The sequence below is a fragment of the Hemicordylus capensis genome, chromosome 8 (assembly GCF_027244095.1).
Source record: "Hemicordylus capensis ecotype Gifberg chromosome 8, rHemCap1.1.pri, whole genome shotgun sequence".
Classification (NCBI taxonomy): Eukaryota; Metazoa; Chordata; class Lepidosauria; order Squamata; family Cordylidae; genus Hemicordylus; species Hemicordylus capensis.
The window spans coordinates 20,257,012-20,274,545 of NC_069664.1; the positions used below are offsets into that span (position 1 = coordinate 20,257,012).

General features: G+C 44.7%; 1 protein-coding gene and 1 long non-coding RNA gene across 3 annotated transcripts; one reads left to right on the forward strand and one right to left on the reverse strand.

Moving 5' to 3' along the window:
- Positions 1 to 390: 390 nt before the first annotated feature.
- On the reverse strand, positions 391 to 14,250 carry CHEK1 (checkpoint kinase 1). 2 transcript variants are annotated; one of them, XM_053269815.1, is made up of 13 exons: positions 14,007 to 14,250; positions 11,402 to 11,486; positions 10,999 to 11,222; positions 9,526 to 9,590; positions 9,374 to 9,443; positions 8,491 to 8,679; positions 7,020 to 7,124; positions 6,339 to 6,434; positions 4,975 to 5,083; positions 4,241 to 4,415; positions 3,419 to 3,550; positions 2,726 to 2,827; positions 391 to 1,388 (listed from the first exon to the last, which is right to left on the reverse strand). In XM_053269815.1, exons 1-13 carry the CDS (start codon positions 14,248 to 14,250, stop codon positions 1,293 to 1,295), a joined length of 1,692 nt encoding a protein of 563 aa, XP_053125790.1. In that variant the 3' UTR covers positions 391 to 1,292. The 2 variants fall into 2 exon arrangements, with proteins under 2 accessions (XP_053125790.1, XP_053125791.1); XM_053269816.1 differs by having other exon boundaries at positions 13,886 to 14,027.
- A 29-nt stretch (positions 14,251 to 14,279) lies between these two features.
- Positions 14,280 to 17,487, forward strand: LOC128333805 (uncharacterized). Its single transcript, XR_008311080.1, has 3 exons — positions 14,280 to 14,599; positions 16,291 to 16,458; positions 17,164 to 17,487. It is a non-coding gene; the product is annotated as an uncharacterized LOC128333805 (long non-coding RNA).
- Positions 17,488 to 17,534: the final 47 nt, after the last annotated feature.

Below are 17,534 nucleotides of genomic sequence, written 5' to 3' on the forward strand. Positions count from 1 at the left end.
CTCCTTGATGGAGTTCTAAGCCCTGGTAGGAGAGAGGTGTCTGTCTCCCCACCATCCCAGTTCCATCCTTAGGCTGGCTGAAATAAGGGGTCCTTATTTGCTAACCCTCAGTAAAAAGCAATAAGAAATTGGAAGCTTTTATAAAACCAATGCAGAGTTGCAACAGGGTATCGAAAGCAAGACAGACGAATGGCAGCCACCTCGCCCCAGATGTTGAGACCCATGGGATTCTATTTTACCACACACGCAAAGCTTCATATGGCTGCTTCCTTCCACCTGGGCTTTATGATTTTTCAGAAATCCTTTTATGATTTTTGCAAGGGATGCCTAAAGGGTATTTCGACAGGAAACACACACAGCCTAATTACATTCCATGCACTCTAGCAGTCATTTGCTATTTTTCAGGTTGAAAACGTACTTTATTTTGTTAGAAAAGTGTTGTGTCTTGTTCTGGTTTTTTTTCTTAAACACACACATTAAAAATCTTCACATTATTGTACATTGAAAAAGCATCAGAGGCAAGATCGCTGTCTCTTCAGGAAAGGTTAAGGCACCATTAAAATTAACTTAAGATGTCTGGCTCTTGTGATGGGCAAAGAACAAAGAAAAACCAAGAAATGGGCGTGTCTCCTAACCCACTTAATCCCATGCTGTTGACACTTTGACTACAGCGGCTGGACAGGTCTTCCAAGATCTATCTCAGGGAAGGAAACACAAGAAAAAAGAGCAGCAGGACACTGAAAATATGTAAAGGGAGCAGGCAGTGTGAATGGTCATGTCTTCTTCAGAGTGAGATGAATAAAAAGGAGACGCAATACACCAAAACTATCTCTTCACTGAGAAACCCTGACATAGGAAAAGCAAAACTAAATGAAAACAAGTAACATGATTTCTAGATTTCATTCTAAATCTTGAATACTCCACAAGCCCCATTTATATAAAACAAACAGCTGCCTAGACTCAAAATATAAAATGCTGCCAGAAGGGATGGCTGACTGGCGTTACCCTTTATGATGGAGAAGATTCCTCCTCCTCACTCAAAATTCAAACTTGTGACTGCAAGTTTGGAAAAAGAACTGTGACACAGGCATCTGGAGCAAGGTAGTGGATGACTTTCAACCCCCCCCCCCGCCAAAAAAAAATCCAAGCTAAGAACTTGAAATAAGCCACTGGCACCTCTGCCATGATCACAATTTGAAGCGAGACCTTCTAGCAAAGATTCGCAAACATGGATCTTCACAGCAGTCAATACAGCAATTATCTAACACGAATCATTTCTCCACATTCTGCAATCATGTGGCCGGAAGCCACAGCTTCTGTGCACTGACAACATCGCTCAGTTTCCCCTTGATCTTCAGGAAATGCCTCTTGAACTCTAAACCATCACCCTGCAAAGAAAAAGAAAAGTCCAGTGTGTGTGTGTAGTTGGAAACTCATATATTAGCTGGAGGGTCCACAAATACAACAAAGGGGAAAGCCGCTGCTGAACTCCCTCCAGTAGCTGTCATTCCACCTGGCTGCCAAAGACGAAGAAGTGAGGCAGCAAAGCCTACCCCAGGGGTTCAAAGACCTGTGCCATAAGAACAGCCCCGCTGGATCAGGCCCAAGGCCTATCTATCTAGTCCAGCATCCTGTTTCACACAGTGGCCCACCAGATGCCTCTGGGAAGCCCACAGGCAAGAGCTGAGATACCAGCCCCTCAAAAGAATCCCCATCCTCCTGTTTCTTTGTGGTGTTGTTTTTAAAGAAAGCTTTGCTACCTTCTCAGGTCTGCTTCTGCCCTTCCCAGAGTCCTTAGAACTCATTGGACTTCAACTCCCACCATCCGCAACTACAATGGCCTTTGGCAGAAGAGGATGGGCGCTCTAGTCTTGCAAGATCTGGGGAACCTTGTTTGGGAACCTCTGGCCTACTCCATGAGTATGGCCGAGACAAAACTGCCATCCGGCTCTTCCTGTCCTAGAAATCTCTACTCAGTGGCCATGCCATCTGGTTATTGTACAACTGGAAAGTTTGGTAACTAATTTTGGCTGGTTTTTAACTCTCTCCTCCCTGTTTCCTTTGTATCATATCTATCAAAACTGTAAGCCAGGCAAGGCAGGTCCTAGGTCATTTTTAGCCTACTTTCTTTATGGAAAGTGGCCTTATGAGATGGCCTTCCTGCCCATCTGTCTCCCCTGCCAACAGCTTCGCAATGCTTGGACCGATCTGGACCAAATTGAGATCAGTTGTAGTGCCACATAGTGACACCTTAATGGCATCGTTGGTAATGATGTCATGCCCCCAATTCAAGATGGCAGACTTTTGAGGTGCAAATGGGATAACTTCTGGACTACCTAACTGATTTGCACCAAACTTGGTATACATGTTAAGATTATAGAGGACATTACAACTTGATATGGCATAAACAAATTTCCAGATGGTGGCTGTATTCCCCCTCAACAACTGTTAAATGCCCAGACCAATTTGGTAGATGCCAATCCATTCCTTTTCTCCATGGAATAGTTCTCCACGAAATCTCCAGTTTACAAGCGGGTTATATACCAAACGTGCATATCTCAGTTGGATGTTTGCAACTCAGAATGCATATCATTCCCAAGAGTGATGACTTCCTGTATGTTGGCATCTGTAAGCTGGGGACTTAGTTAGTGCAATATGTTATGGAGCTTTGTTCATATATAGAGATGCTCTTAAGTTGGGGAGTGTATTGCTTAATATGGCATACCTTAGACAGACGGAAATCCACAAGAATTTTATCTTCCATTTCCACCAAGTTTGCCTTAAAAATCAGTTTGTTGTTTCTTCTATCTGTGGTTGATATAGTGACCTTGCAAGGAAATAATTAATGCATTAATGGCAGAAAAAGAAATTTCAGAACTATTTCTCCCCCATATTGAATACATTATATTTAGCTAATCAGACAATGGTTGCTTCATCTGGCTCAGACTATTGGTCCATCTAGCTCAGTGTTGTCTACTTGGCCTGGGACCTTCTGCATGCAAAACGGATGCTTTGCTGCTGAGCTACAGCCTCATCCCCTAAAGAATCAACACCACTGCTAGCAACATAGATAGTTGCTCTATGCCAGATCAGACCATCTAGCTCATAGGAACATAGGAAGCTGCCATATACTGAGTCAGACTCTTGGGTCCTCTAGCTCAGTGTTGTCTATACAGACTGGCAGCGGCTTCTCCAGGCTTACAGGTAGGAGTCTCTCTCAGCCCTATCTTGGGAGATGCCAGGGAGGGAACTTGGAACCTTCTGCATGCAAGCAAGCAAGCAAGCAGAGCAGCCCCATCCCCTAAACAGGTCTCCTCAACAGGATCAGCAATCAATACACAGTATTTTATGCATCCCATAGCTGAAAAGTATACTGCTTCATAACCATATATTTATCCATTCCAAACACAATTTATACCTGGTTTGTGCAGCTTTTCTTCCAGACATAGCCCATCTTTTCACAAAGCTCCCTCAAGATGTGATAAGACTGGTCAGCATCCAGTTTCAAAAAGAAACGAGTCATTCTCTTCACTAAGCGTTGCCATGTATTCTACGAGGAAGGGTGTGTGTGCAATAGATAATAAATATTAGAATATTAAGTGATTCCTCTCAAACCAATTTGATTTAAAAATGAAAGCTGAATGTCAGGTTTTCATCAAAGCAGCAGAGGGGGGGGAGTATATACATATATACATATAAATAAAAATACAAGAAGTTTTAGAAAGCTCATCATGTCAAAACTAATTTTTGCAATGCACCTACAAAAATGTGGGAAGTTTCATTAAAAAGCAATTAAGAAGGGGTCAGTACAGTGCATAGGGGTCAGTACAGGTTTTCACAGCAAAACCAGGGGCGTAACTACTATTAGGCAAGGGGAGGCGGTTGCCTGGGGGCCCCCACACCTCCAGGGACCCCCCAGAGGCAAGTCACATGACTCTCCAACACCCGCTGAGCTTCCTTGATTATTCTGAATGATCCTTCCTTCGCATGCGTTTGAAAAGTCCAGAAGGATCAAGAGATGAAATCGCTGGTTTACAATCCCCCCCCCGCCCACTTCACTATATATTGTGAAGTGTGTGTGTGTGTGTGTGTGTGTGTGTGTGTGTGTGTGTGTGTGTGTGTTAGGAAGGGGCCCATTTTAAAATTTTGTCTCTGGGCCCACTCCAACCTTGTTACGCCCCTGAGCAAAGCACACCACTGGTCCAAAGTCCAAGCCATGGTTTCCATTAGACAACCTTACCTGTGAAGAACTTGGGGTTCCAACTAACTGGCTATTTAGCAGCATGTGTTCAGGGCAAGCTGGCTGGGAGAAGCTGATCCCTTGCACTAGCTTCTCAATACCGGCTGGACTGCTGTCCCACAAGGAAAGGCCAGTGCCCGGTTCTGGCTGGGAATTTGAGGTCATTTTTTCCTCTCTGCAGCAACAAACACACAAGTAGTATTATATGGATGCACTACGATGTTACATTTTCTGGTACTATTTACTCTGAAGGTCACTGCTGCATGCAATGGCTCATACAGATTAGTATGTGCATTACTGCACTAGAAGAGACTGTATTGCCAGCTTCCTTTACCAATGCCAGTCAGAGAGACCCCTATTGACTTATTCAATACTCCACTTTTCCCACTATCAGGACCAAAAACTATTAAGTCTACAGCTCAAAAGCCTGTTAGAGACTGTCTGCATTTGGACAGGCTATAACATAGAAACTCGCATGGGTCAATTCATCAACCAAATGCCTTTGGGGTCTATTTATACAGCACCATAACCTTATATATGCTGAGCTGTTCTGATCCTGAGTGTCATGTTCTGATCTAAAGTTTTGAGCCCCTGGTTTTAATTAATTCATCATTGATTGGGTGGAGGGGAAGTGAAGCAGAAATTCTGAAATAAAGAAAGGCAAGTTATGACACAATACAGGGCAATGCCCACACTATGTAATACCCTACAAGCATACATGTATGATTTTTCACCTGTGCACATTTTTCATTGGCGAGAAGTCCATATCAGATCGAATATGTTTAGACAAGCCACCTGGAGAATCAGAAACTCCTCCTGAAGAGCCCCAAGAACGCTTTATACCTATAGAGAAAAGAAGAGCTGTGATCAGTACTCAAAGAACATTTAGTCATTCACTGCAAAGAGCCAAATAAGTAACTTTTACAAATCCCCACGTAAGTCTTTTAATTATTATTATTACTACTACTACTACTACTACTACTACTACTACATTTATATCCCGCTCTTCCTCCAAGGAGCCCAGAGCAGTGTACTACATACTTAAGTTTCTCCTCACAACAACCCTGTGAAGTAGGTTAGGCTGAGAGAGAAGTGACTGGCCCAGAGTCACTCAGCTAGTTTCATGGCTGAATGGGGATTTGAACTCGGGTCTCTCTGGTCCTAGTCCAGCACTCTAACCACTACACCACGCTGGCTCTATAATGCCCAGCAAGAGGCTGCAACCTTCCTACTAACAGCAAGGAGGCACAGGCACACTGTGGGGCTACAGATCTGCTTATCTTTTCCTCTCTAAGGGCCAGAAGAACACAAATCTTATCTGCCTTTCTGCACACTGATGAAAATCCAAAGAAATCTATACAAGCTTCATTAAAGACGAGATCAGCTCTGCAGGCCAGGTAGAAGTGGGAGAACCATTCAATGCTCTGCAGAATTATAACACTGAACACTTCTTTCAGTTCTTAGTTTTCATCGACTTGTAGATACAGACTGCATGAGCTTCCCATAGAACTGTTAAGTCAGAGAAGCATGCCCACACGTTATACATGGAAAGAAATGCTGAGCACAGGCACCTGTGTCTATTTGTATCCATCAAACATGGGTAAGAGCAGTCTTGCTGGATGGGGGATCAAGGATGATCACCTTGCAGCATCCCACCAGATGCCTCTGGGAAGCCCACAAGCAGGAGATGAAGGCATGCACCCTCTCCTCCGGCTCAGCAACTAGTATTCGGAAGCGTCCTGCCTCTGATCCTGGGGGTGGCACATAGACACTGAGACTGGTAGCCACTGATAGATGTCCTCCATAAATAAAGACACTACTGAACTGTTTGCAAGTATCACATGATTGGCAGATGGGACTGTAGTTCAGTGGCAGAGCATCTGCGTTGCATGCAGAAGGTCTCAGGTTCACTCCCTGGCATCTCCTGGTAGGGTTGAGAGAGACTCCTGCCTGAAACCTTGGAGAAGCCGCTGCCAGTCAGTGTAGACAATACTGAGCTAGATGGACCAAGGGTCTGACTCAGTATAAAGCAGCTTCCCACATTCTTATGATTTAAAAGATATAGCTATTTAATTAAAATGTGTTTTAAGACATTTACCTCTCTTTAAAGGCTTTGTATACCATCTGTCCTTTTTGATATCTGTAATGGTAGGCCTTGATGCAGGGTTCTCCGTTAATATTTTGAGGAGTAAAGCTGCAAAGAAAAACATCTGGGTTATAGATGACCTACAGCTTACAAGGCTTCCAGAGAGCCTCTATTTCAATGCCATTTTAACTAAACTAGGATGTCTGAGTGAGACACTTATTTCACCTCACAGCTTCATATACATCCTTAAATGAGTTACAAGAAACTGGGATTTTAGAATTCCCTTGGATGATGTGGTCTTGTGGTAGCAAGCATGAACTGACCCCTTTGCTAAGCAGGGTCTGCCCTGGTTTGCATTTGAAGGGGAAACTACATGTGAGCACTGGAAGATATTCCCCTGGGGCTGTTCTGGGAAGACTACCTGCCTGCTTGCATGCATAAGGTTCCAAGTTCCCTCCCTGATAGCTCCAAGATAGGACTGAGAAAGACTCTTGCCTGCAACCTTGGACAAAGCCGCTGCCAGTCTGTGTGGACAATTCTGAGCTAGATGGACTAATGGTCTGACTTGGTAGAAGGCAGCTTCTTATCTTCCTAAGATATAACTATATTCAGACACCATGCTGCTATAAGGAGGAGAAAATAACACTCTTAACAAAACCACCAAGCAGATGCAAGATCAGTCAACTGAGGTACCAAGTGGCAATGAATCAATCTTCTTCCAGGGTGAGAGATATGTTTTCTTCTCTTTCCAGTCACAATATTCTTGACAAGTGTCACTAGGCTGGTCCCATGGCAATTCTGCAAAAAAGGAAAACACATTTCTAGGGGCAAGAGAGGATGTAGGTAGCCAGGGAGAAAAGTACAGAAGACATAACACCAATGACTCCCAACCAAATGAACTTTAAACCTAATTGGGCAGAGAAGCAAAGATGCCTGTGGGCTATAGAAAAGTCAAACACTATTAATTTGCTAGTTTTTGAGAAGACTTCACCAGCTTTAATACAACCTTATAATTGCAAACTAGCAAATCAACTAGTCAGTAGAGAAAGTGTAAAATAAAAAGTCTAGCCTGGTAACTTCCCAGAAAAAGTGCCTGGAAACTTCTGTTTCTTGGAAGTTTAAATTTTCTACTAACTTGACCAAGGCTGACTTGGTCAATAATCTCACATTGTTATCAGTTGATATATTGTCCTCCACACAGCCTGAGCTATTGCACAAGAGGAAAGAAAGGGTTTTCTTCCTGCCTGCCTTGCCCACTTCTAACCACTGCAGGTCCACTTGATTAACAAGAACTATGAACCAACAACAACAACAGATAATATATTTTCCCACAAAGGCCACGTTAAAAAAAAAAAAGATTCTAATGCCATGCAGAATCATCAAATAATTGGAGACAATTCATCACAGAAGAGTTGTTGCTACTTCTGTGGTTGATTTAGTGGGGTTTCTTCTATTACACTCTCTGCTTCATTTTAACCTGAAGATGGACTTTAAAAATAAGCAGTACAAATACAGATATGATGAATATTTATACACCGTTTTTCAACAAAGTTCCCAAAGTGGTTTACATAGTTATAAATAAATCAATAAAATGGCTCCCTTCTCCCCAAAGGCTCACAATCTAAAAAAAACAAAAACAAAAAAAACATGACAGCCAGCAACAACAGCCACTGGAGGGATGCTGTGCCAGGAATGGATAGGGCCAGTTGCTCTCCCCCTGCTAAATAAAAAGAACCACCACTTTAAAAAGGTGCCTCTTTGCTCAGTTAGCAGGGGAAAACAGAACCAGTAGTAGTACAAAAGTAAAAGAGAGTGAGAGTGCAGTAGAAGTACTAAAGGAAAACAGATTAGTGATAGAGGCTTGTGGGAATGCTTGGAAGAGGAGAGAGAGTTCTGTAGTTCAGAATGCTTCCCAACTCTGCCATAATTGTTACAGAGAACCTTCAGGAAAAGAAGTGTTTTGGTGCTGTTTAATATTGCAGTCTGCCCTCAGGCCTTAGAAAATGGCTGGATAGAGCTCTAAATAAGTAAACATCCTGAATTCCCAGCAAACAACACATTTTACCGCGATTTTTTTCCATTGTTGTGTAACACATGCCAACATTTGTGTCGTGAAACAAATCCATGTTAATGAAACAAGCTGAAAAACCCGAGCATCTCTTACCTCCTGCCAACATAGCAGTGAGCACTATTCCACATGACCAGATGTCAACTGGCTCAGCATGAAAGTCTTTCCTTTGAAGCACCTCTGGGGCGACATATGGAAGTGTGCCACACATCTTGTTCAACAATCGCTCGCGGCCGTTATATTTAAAGACAGTTGCCAGCCCAAAGTCAGATATTTTGAGGTTATCTAAAAGAAATACAAGCAGAAAATAAGTACGCCGTACATATTCCATTTCTCTGCATGTGCGCTTCGAGTACAGCAGAATAAAATTAAATTCTACGGAAATAACAACAGATCGCCCTGGGAAGCCAACCATCCTATCTGAATGGGAGACTAGACGTGTGAGCACTGTAAGCTATTTCCCTCAGGGGATGGAGCTCAGCTCTGGGAAGAGCAGGTTTCAAGTTCCCTCCCTGGCAGCATCTCCAAGATAGGGGTGAGAGAAATTCCTGCCTGCAACCTTGGAGAAGCCGCTGCAAGTCTGTGAAGACAATACTGAGCTAGATAGACTAATGGTCTGACTCAGTATATGGCAGCTTCCTAGGTTCCTATCTGGCTGGCCACAATTAAAAGCAGAATACTGAACAGCATGCCCTGTTCCAATCCAGTGGGGCTTATCCTATGTCTAAAATTTGAAAGTGTTTTTTTAATTATTATTACTCCTTTTCTAATTCCAGCAGCCACAGGTTTACAGGCCATTAGAATATTTATTTATTTGACATATTTGTATACCGCCCAAAACGTACGTCTGAGTGGTATACAACAAAATAAAAAGCTTACACCAAATGTCTGAACCTGCGGTTCCTCTCGTACTGAGCATTACACAACACATTTCTATCATTTAAAATTGAAAACCGTGTTTTAGAAGAGTCTCTCTTACCTCTTTCGTCCAGCAACAAATTCTCAGGTTTAATATCCCTGTGTGTTACTCCTAGACTGTGGAGGTAGACCTTTGAAAATGATACTTGCTGTTAATTTCATGTTCTTCTGCGAAAACAACATTGGCTTGAAAGCAGCATAAATAAAACTTACCACACCGGCTATCAGCTGGTGAAAAAACTTCTGGGCATCTGCTTCAGGCATTCCTATATCAGGCTCTGTTGGAAAGTAAGTTATCATTAAAAAAAACTGACAAAATGTTTGTGCTATGTTGTTAGCGCGCCCCCTCCCTGCTTCCAATAGAACCTTCTGCATATTTGCTCTAGAAAGTTGTGGCTCTGGGCAATATCAGCGGCATGGAAATTATGCATTACAGTAGCATTTACAGGAGCAAAAGCAATTTCACTCAAAATATCCAAGGAATTCCTTAAACATTTAAAACATGATTTTAGCTTATGTTAAAAGATATTTCGGATACAATTCCATGTCCCTTAAAGGACATGGGAGCCAAGCTCAGCTGTATCAAAACAGCACCCTGATCTGGGGAGTGGGGGGTAATTTTAATACTGCATTTCCTCAAGATGCCAATCTTTGCCATTCTTTAGAGCAGATCTAAAAGTAACTGAGCAGACATCAAAAATGTGTGGGCCCATGCACACACCTTAGAGGGAACACTGGCCAACATCCAGATTAAGTTACTCGTGAGTAATCCTACACACAAACACACCACACAAAAAGCCCAAGCCCAAATGCTAAGGCTCAAGTTTCACAAATTAACTCAAGTTCCACAACCAAGAATGGCTCCCTCTGTGTGCGTTGGCATCCAGGACTTGGCACCGAAGAAATTAAGAGAAAGGAAAGATGGTGCTGTCAAGTTGGTGTCGATTCCTAGTGATCACATTCCATGTGGGGGGAATGTGTGGGAACATTCTGAGGGGGTGCTGACAATGAGGGAGGCTCGGCTGTCGTGCACGCAGGACGGGGCCTTCTCTATTGCTGCCCCCAAACTCCAGAATGCTCTCGCGGTGGCTATTCGTTCCTCGGTCTCCATCACAGCTTTTAGAAAGCACGTTAAATTGTGGCTTTCCCCCCAGGCTTTTATATGATCGTCTCTGCTGCTGTTCTCTGTACTTTGTATTTTGTATTGTTTTTATACTTGTGTTTTAAATTTTTTAAATCAGATTTGTCTTATATTTTTAGCTTAATATTTAACTGTGTCATTTTTATAATCTTGTTTTTAAATTTTGCTGTGAACTGCCTTGGGATTGTTTTAATGAAAGGCGATATATAAACTAAACAATGAAATAAACAAACAAACGTGATTTCCTAGGCAGGATACAGGAGGGATTTACCAGTGCCTCCTCCCGCGCAGTACAAGAGGATGCCTTTCAGCACCTCCCTATATCGCTGCTTCCCTATACAGGTGACTACAAATGTATTTACTAGGCACAGTCTGAAAAGCACACTGGCGAGGATTTGAACTAACAGCTTCTTGCAGTTCCCCACCGCAGCTGATGCCGATGAAATACTGGAACAGAAAACAAGCTTCCACTTTACTAACTTAACAGCCTCACTTGTAGAAATATCTTATGGTCTATCCCCTCTACCCTGCAAAGCCTCTTGTACCTATTCGGTCAAAGAGCTCTCCTCCGCTGCAGTACTCAAGGAAGAGATACTGAATACTGCCCTCTCGTCGATGCCCATAGAACTTCACAATGTTCTCGTGATTCAACATCTTGTTAATGCAGATCTCTTTTTTAATCTGATCCGGGCACTCTAAAGCATGCTCCATGTTAACAATCTTTACTGCAACTGCTTCTTCAGTACGCCTGTTCACAGCCAGCTGAACACTAAGGAAGATACGGAAAGTAAGGTGAGTAAAAGTCTGTCTAACCTGGAAATTACTGTTGACTTTACACATTAGTCTAGGCTTTATTCACCACTTTCCCCCCAGGGAACAGGAAACCAACTGACAATGCATTTCAATTCAACCCACGTGCATTTTGCTGCCGAAACCAGACATACTCACGCTCCATAAGCGCCTTCTCCAAGGGTCTGCACTAGGTCCCAATCCTCTACAAAAGGCACCGCCATGTTGACAAACAGCACACACACTATAGGTCAAAGAAAGATGGAACTGGATCAGCCAGAATCACAGATAGAGGAAACTCCTGTGACAGAGCAGCCAGATGTCCTTGGTTTCTAAATTAGCACCAAAGCGTGTAATAGGTACCTCCAGGTACAGAACACTAAGGGTCCTATATACACTTGCCTGCAAGTCTCATTTAAGAAGCAAGACTTACTTCCAAGTGAACACAGGAAGCTTCCTGTGGGATCTGCATGAACCTGTTCAGTGGTCTATACACAGACCATCAAATATGTTCAGAACCCCCATGTTCAAACCGGTTCAAACACAGGGGGGGTCGCTTTAAGGTACAGGGAGGGTGTTCTTCCCCCTCCGGAGCTGCATTAAAAATCGCTGGCATGGGGCGGCTTTATTCCCTCTTGCCGCGACGGGGAGGTAACACCACCCTCCCCACGCCTTAGAGACCCCCTCCCGCCTCCTGGGGGTGCATGGAAGCCGGTTCTGGGCACACCCCTACTAGCAGCCTGGACCAGTATCCAGACCACAGTGGCTTCTCCAAGGTCTATACAGACTGAAAGTAGCTTCTCCATGGTTACAGGCAGGAAACTCTCTCAGCCCTATTGTGGAGATGCCAGGGAGGGAACTTGGAACGTTCTGCACACAAGCAAGGAGATGTTCTACCACTGAGCTACACCCTCTAAGGGGAATATCTTACAGTGCTCACATGTAGTCTCCCATTCAAATGCAAACCTGGGTGGACCCCAAATAATAATAGAAGTGCATTGACATTGGCCTGAATGGACACCCTTCCATCTGCTCTTTTAGAGGGCAGGTTCAAGGGCATCCCTTTCCCTGCCTGCCTCTGCCCTTGCAGTTCCGGCCAAGTGGAGACCAGTACACATTCAGTTTTACACTGTGATTTTTTAAAGGAAGCCCACTTGCAACTAATCTCCCCCTGATTGTCTAAGTTTTTAGGACACTCTGATGATTTTTATTTGAAGTTTTTATTACTTAACCCAGATGAAAAAATTATTAATATAGTGGCCAGGTTTTGTTTTACAATCTGCAAAACTCGATCTGATCTTTAGCAATGCATTTCATAAGCAGTTTATACATTTCTCTCTGCTGTTTTTTTATTTTATTTACAGGATGCATTGTTTGTATTTCTTTGTATATTGGTCTATGACCATAATAAAGTTCAGTTCTGTTCGAACAGCAGTTAATGTGAGCCTTTAATTGGGATACTCCCCCCACCCCAACACTTCTGTCCTTTAGTGCATCTCTGCCACAACCAAGCACAAGGTGTTTCTGGGGTCGGGGCAAAAGAGGTCTCAGTTTATTTCAGGTCTTAGAGGTTTGGAAACATCATTTAGAAACATTTTAAAGCCAGCTAAACTGTCCTCTCAAGCAGAATCACAGAAGTTTGCAACAGTTACTACGAAGCACTACACACACAAAAATTTGCTTTTTTTAAACCACTAGAACAGTAAGCTAGTTTGAGAACTTAGTTGGAGAACACAGTAATACCAGACAACATCCAGACTAAGCTAGTCATGACTAAACCCCACTAATATCAATGGGGCTGAAATTAAATTCCACAATTTGAATCATGACTAACTTGTCTCATTAGCTTCAATGGCACTTAGTCACGCCTAACTTAGCCTGGGTGCCAACTTGTGTTATTTTCAGCATCATTTGCCACAATGATTGTGCATACCCCACCCTTTTAGCAACTGTATCTTTCCCAGGCCTCTCACCACAACACACTCCTAGAAAGGGAGCTACCAACTGTTCCAGGGGCACATGAAACAAACAAAGACTTGTGGGAGGAGGACAGCTGGTCCTGTGGCAGCATGGACGGTCCCCTTTGCTAAGCAGGGTCTGCCCTGGTTTGCATTTGAAAGGGAGACTGCAAGTGTGAACGCTGCCAGACATTCCCCGTAGCGGGTGGGCCCACTCTGGGAAGAGTGGTCCTTGCATGCAGAAGGCTCCGAGTCCCCTCCCTGGCATCTCCAAGCCAATGCTGGGAGAGACGCCTGCCTGCCTGCAGTGCCACCTTGGAGAAGCCACTACCAGCCTGTGCAGACTATACTGAGCTAAAGGGGCCAAAGTCTGACTCAGCAGAAGGCAGCTTCCTGGGTTCCTAGAGGGACTACCCCTATCCAACAGCTACCGGGGCCAGCTGTCCCAGGCGCAGCAGGCAGCAAACAAGAGGTTGGCAACCTCATCCTGGGGGGGGGTCCCCGAATCCTTCTCCCCCCCTGACTTGCTGCCTCCTCAGCCCGACCCACAACTTGGCCCCACCTCCTTCTAGAAAGTCGAGGAGAAAGAGGGGCCCGGGAACGGAAGGGCGCAGCTTCCCTCCTCCCCGCGCTGCCCCCAGGGAAGCGGGGGGAGTCCTTCCTCCGGCGGGGACGCACAGCTCACCAGGCGCCCAGATCCCCCGCGCTGCAGGAGCGAGAAGGCCTCCCCGGGGGCGGCCGGGCCGGCTGCACGTGCAAGGCCGCTGCTCCCCGAGCTCCGCGCCACGCGGCTTTCCCACGCTCACCCGCCCGGCAGCGTCCAGAGCCCCGGCTCTTCAGCAAGCGGCGCTTCCCGCGCAACAGCGAGGAGAGCAGGAGGCCGACGGAGGCTGGAAGAGGCGGAGCAGGCAAGGAAGCCGCGGCCGGAGGATCCCGGCTCCGCCCCCGGCGCTGCTGCTGCTGCGGGAGCATGATGGCGGCGCCGGGCAGCTGCTGCGAGCCCTTCGGTCGCCGCTGGGCTCTTCTTGGTGGCTTTTGTTGCGGTTGCATCGCGGGCCCTCGAGGAGGAGAGCTCCCCGCCCCGTGGTCGCCAGCATGGATGGGTCCCTCTGCTAAGCTGGGCCCGCCCTGGTTTGCATTTGCATGGGAGGCTGCAAGTGTGTGAGCACGCCGGGAAGAGAACGGGGCCGCTCTGGGGAGAGTGTCTGTCTGCTTGCTTGCAGTGCGCGCAGAAGGTTCCTTCCCTGGCGGCACCTCCAAGGTTGAGAGGAACTCCTGCCTGCAACCTTGGGGAAGCCGCTGCCAGTCTGGGTAGACATTCCCTGAGCTCGGTGGAGCAACGGTCTCACCTGGTAGAAGGCAGCTCCCGGCGTAACTGTTTTCCTGCCCAGCAGCAGAGGTCTGAACGAGGGCTTTTCAGTGGGCAGTCCCTGGCATTCATGTTAGTAGCATCTGCTTTGCATGGAGGTGGTCTCCCAGATTCCCTCCCGGGTACATATGCAAGATTGAGACTCCTGCCTGCCACCTTGAAGCTGCTGCCAGTCTGGGTAGGCAATACTGAGCTAGATGGACCAACTGTCTGAGTCGGTAGAAGGCAGCTTTTTGTGTCCCTTGGTTTGCATTGGGATGCCAGACTATGTTATGCGCTGCAAGATATTCCCCTTATGGGGCCATAGCTCAGTGGAAGAGCATCTGGGTCCCAGGTGCAAACCCTTGGTAACATCCTCAGGTAGGGCTGGGAGAGAGACTCCTGCTTAAGACCTTGGAGAGCTGCTGCCAGTCAGTGCAGACAATACTAAACCAGATGGTCTGATTCAGTATAAGGCAGCTTCCCAACTCCATTACAAATAAATGCAATTACTGTACTATCTTATACATGATAATAGAAGGATCCTGGACTGAAGCTGTTCCCCAAGCTTATATACCAGTGACCTTCAGATTAAACCCCCAGAAAACTGGATTCAAATGTGACTTACTTCTGAGTAGACAAGCATAGGATTGTGCTGCCTCACATTTTGGCATAAATGTTCATGAACTAGATCATTACAGTTTTCTTGATATTGAGCATTATGTACTTTCCATAGAATGGGTATCTTGCTTTTCATGGCCTCTTATTTATAAAATAAATAAATGGCCTTTTATAAGATGTTAAAAATAAAAATTACAGGTTTTTTCCTCCTCTATTCACGAGCATGTGGATTCACACATTCACAAAGTCTTGCAGCAAACAATGAGGCTATAAGGCACTATGTTTATACTTATATTCAGCTCCTCCTCCAAAGAGCCTAGAGCAATATACAGGGTTATGTTTATTCTCACAACAAGCTTGTGAGGTAGGGCTGTGCATGGAACTGCCGCTGGCTGGTTCAACAGCGGGGGGTGGTACCTTTAAGGAGCAAGGAGTGTGCTCTTACCCCTACCCCCACCCCCCTAGGTAGGTTTCCCCTGCCTGCGCTGTGTTTAAAAACAGTCCCACAAGGTGGGAACATACCTCCTTGCCACCCCAGTGTGCATATGCTTCGGTCCTTCGAACCAGTTTGGAGATCTGTAACAGGCTGTCCGAACCAGTTCGTGCACCTCCCTACCATGATAGCTTAGGCTGAGAGGTGAGTGGCCCAGCATCACCCATATGACTCTGGCTCAGACCCACAATGCTAAGTGTGTAGGAGCTGACCAGAGTTAATTAATGACAAAGATTACTTGTTTACATCTATCACATCACATAATCTTAGATTAGGAAAAATGATTCTGGGAAAATGGCCTATTCCAGTTTATATTCTTACCACATTCCCCCAACAAGTCTTTGAAATAGCCAAGATATGACAGATTGTGGCTAGCAATGTGCTTGAGTCAAGTTTATCTTGAAGCAGACATTGGAACCCGGCTTCAATGCCGAGACTCATTACTAAAAGCCTGTAGTCTAGTGCAACAATTAAAGGTGCCATAAGCATGTGTAGAGTGCCTTTCCCTCATCACTGAAGCTTCAGAACTAGCGGTATATAGCAGGTGATAAGAAAGAGTTTGCTTGCTCAATCATTTGTTCACCCTACCATGTGCTGCTATTTATTACTATTGTTTTGCTCCTGTCAGGCCTTAAAAGACTCTCGAGATCTTTGCCTGAAAAGCGTAATAGAAAACTGTTCTCTCTGACATCCATGGATGCTGCTGAATCACTTGTGGGATCACTGCTCCAACTCAGCTTTGACATCCTCACAAGAATTGTTCCATCATACTGTCCATTAGGGGAGATTTTAAAAGGTAACTGTACTTTAACCATGATTTATCTACTAGTGTTCATCTGTGCCTTCCTAAAGGTAAATTGTGCCGTCGAGTCAGTGTCGACTCCTGGCAACCACAGAACCCTGTGGTTTTCTTTGGTAGAATACAGGAGGGGTTTATTACCATTGTCTCCTCCCACTCAGTGTGAGATGATGCCTTTCAGCATCTTCCTCTATCGCTGCTGCCCAATATAGCTGTTTCCCATAGTCTGGGAAACATATCAGCGGGGATTCGAACCGGACACCTTCTGCTTGTGCCTTCCTAGTTAAGATCAAATCACTCACATTCCCACCCTAATAAATGCTAGGTTGGTACAGGCATGAGATTATGTCAAGTTGCACATGGGAATAATTTTGAGACAATTATTTACCACAGAAGTAACTGCACTTGCTCAAACACCAGTATGAACTGTCCTTTTAAGATAAAATCTTAGTGCAAGATGTTTGCCATCAAGGGCTTCTCTCTGGTTATTTTTGTGACTATACTGTACAGTACTTAAGTAAAAGGCAATCCTTCATTTTATTATAGTTTGGGGCAAGAAGAGTGTCCTTTTATTTGAGATGTACAGGGAACTCCATTACTACATTCTAAATTTAGAGAGATGATAAAGGCGAAGTACTTTAAACAGTATAACTCTTATTCAGAGCTTTCCTTGATCCAAATGTGTTCTATGTTTTCCAACAGTGAACAGCAGCATTCTTCAACGATAGAGATAACTTTTTAAATCAAAACAAAGTGCATCCCTGAAGATCTATGAAAGAGTGAGGTCTGCCTACTATGTGTGAAAATAGCATACATTGTTTAAATATAGGGTAGTTCAATGTATTCAGGGAAGGAAGCTAGAGGGTAGTTTGCTGCTTGGTATAAGTAAATATTTCACAAAGTATAAAGAAAGCAAAACCCAGATTGTTTACACAGGTGATGCAGCAGCTGGAATATGAGAGCTAACTAAGACAGGGATTTCAATTACCAACAGACCTCCTCCTCGAATTGCAGATGTTTTATTATTTAGATTACTGTTATTGTGAACCTTCAGAAGGGGGAGAAATGAACCA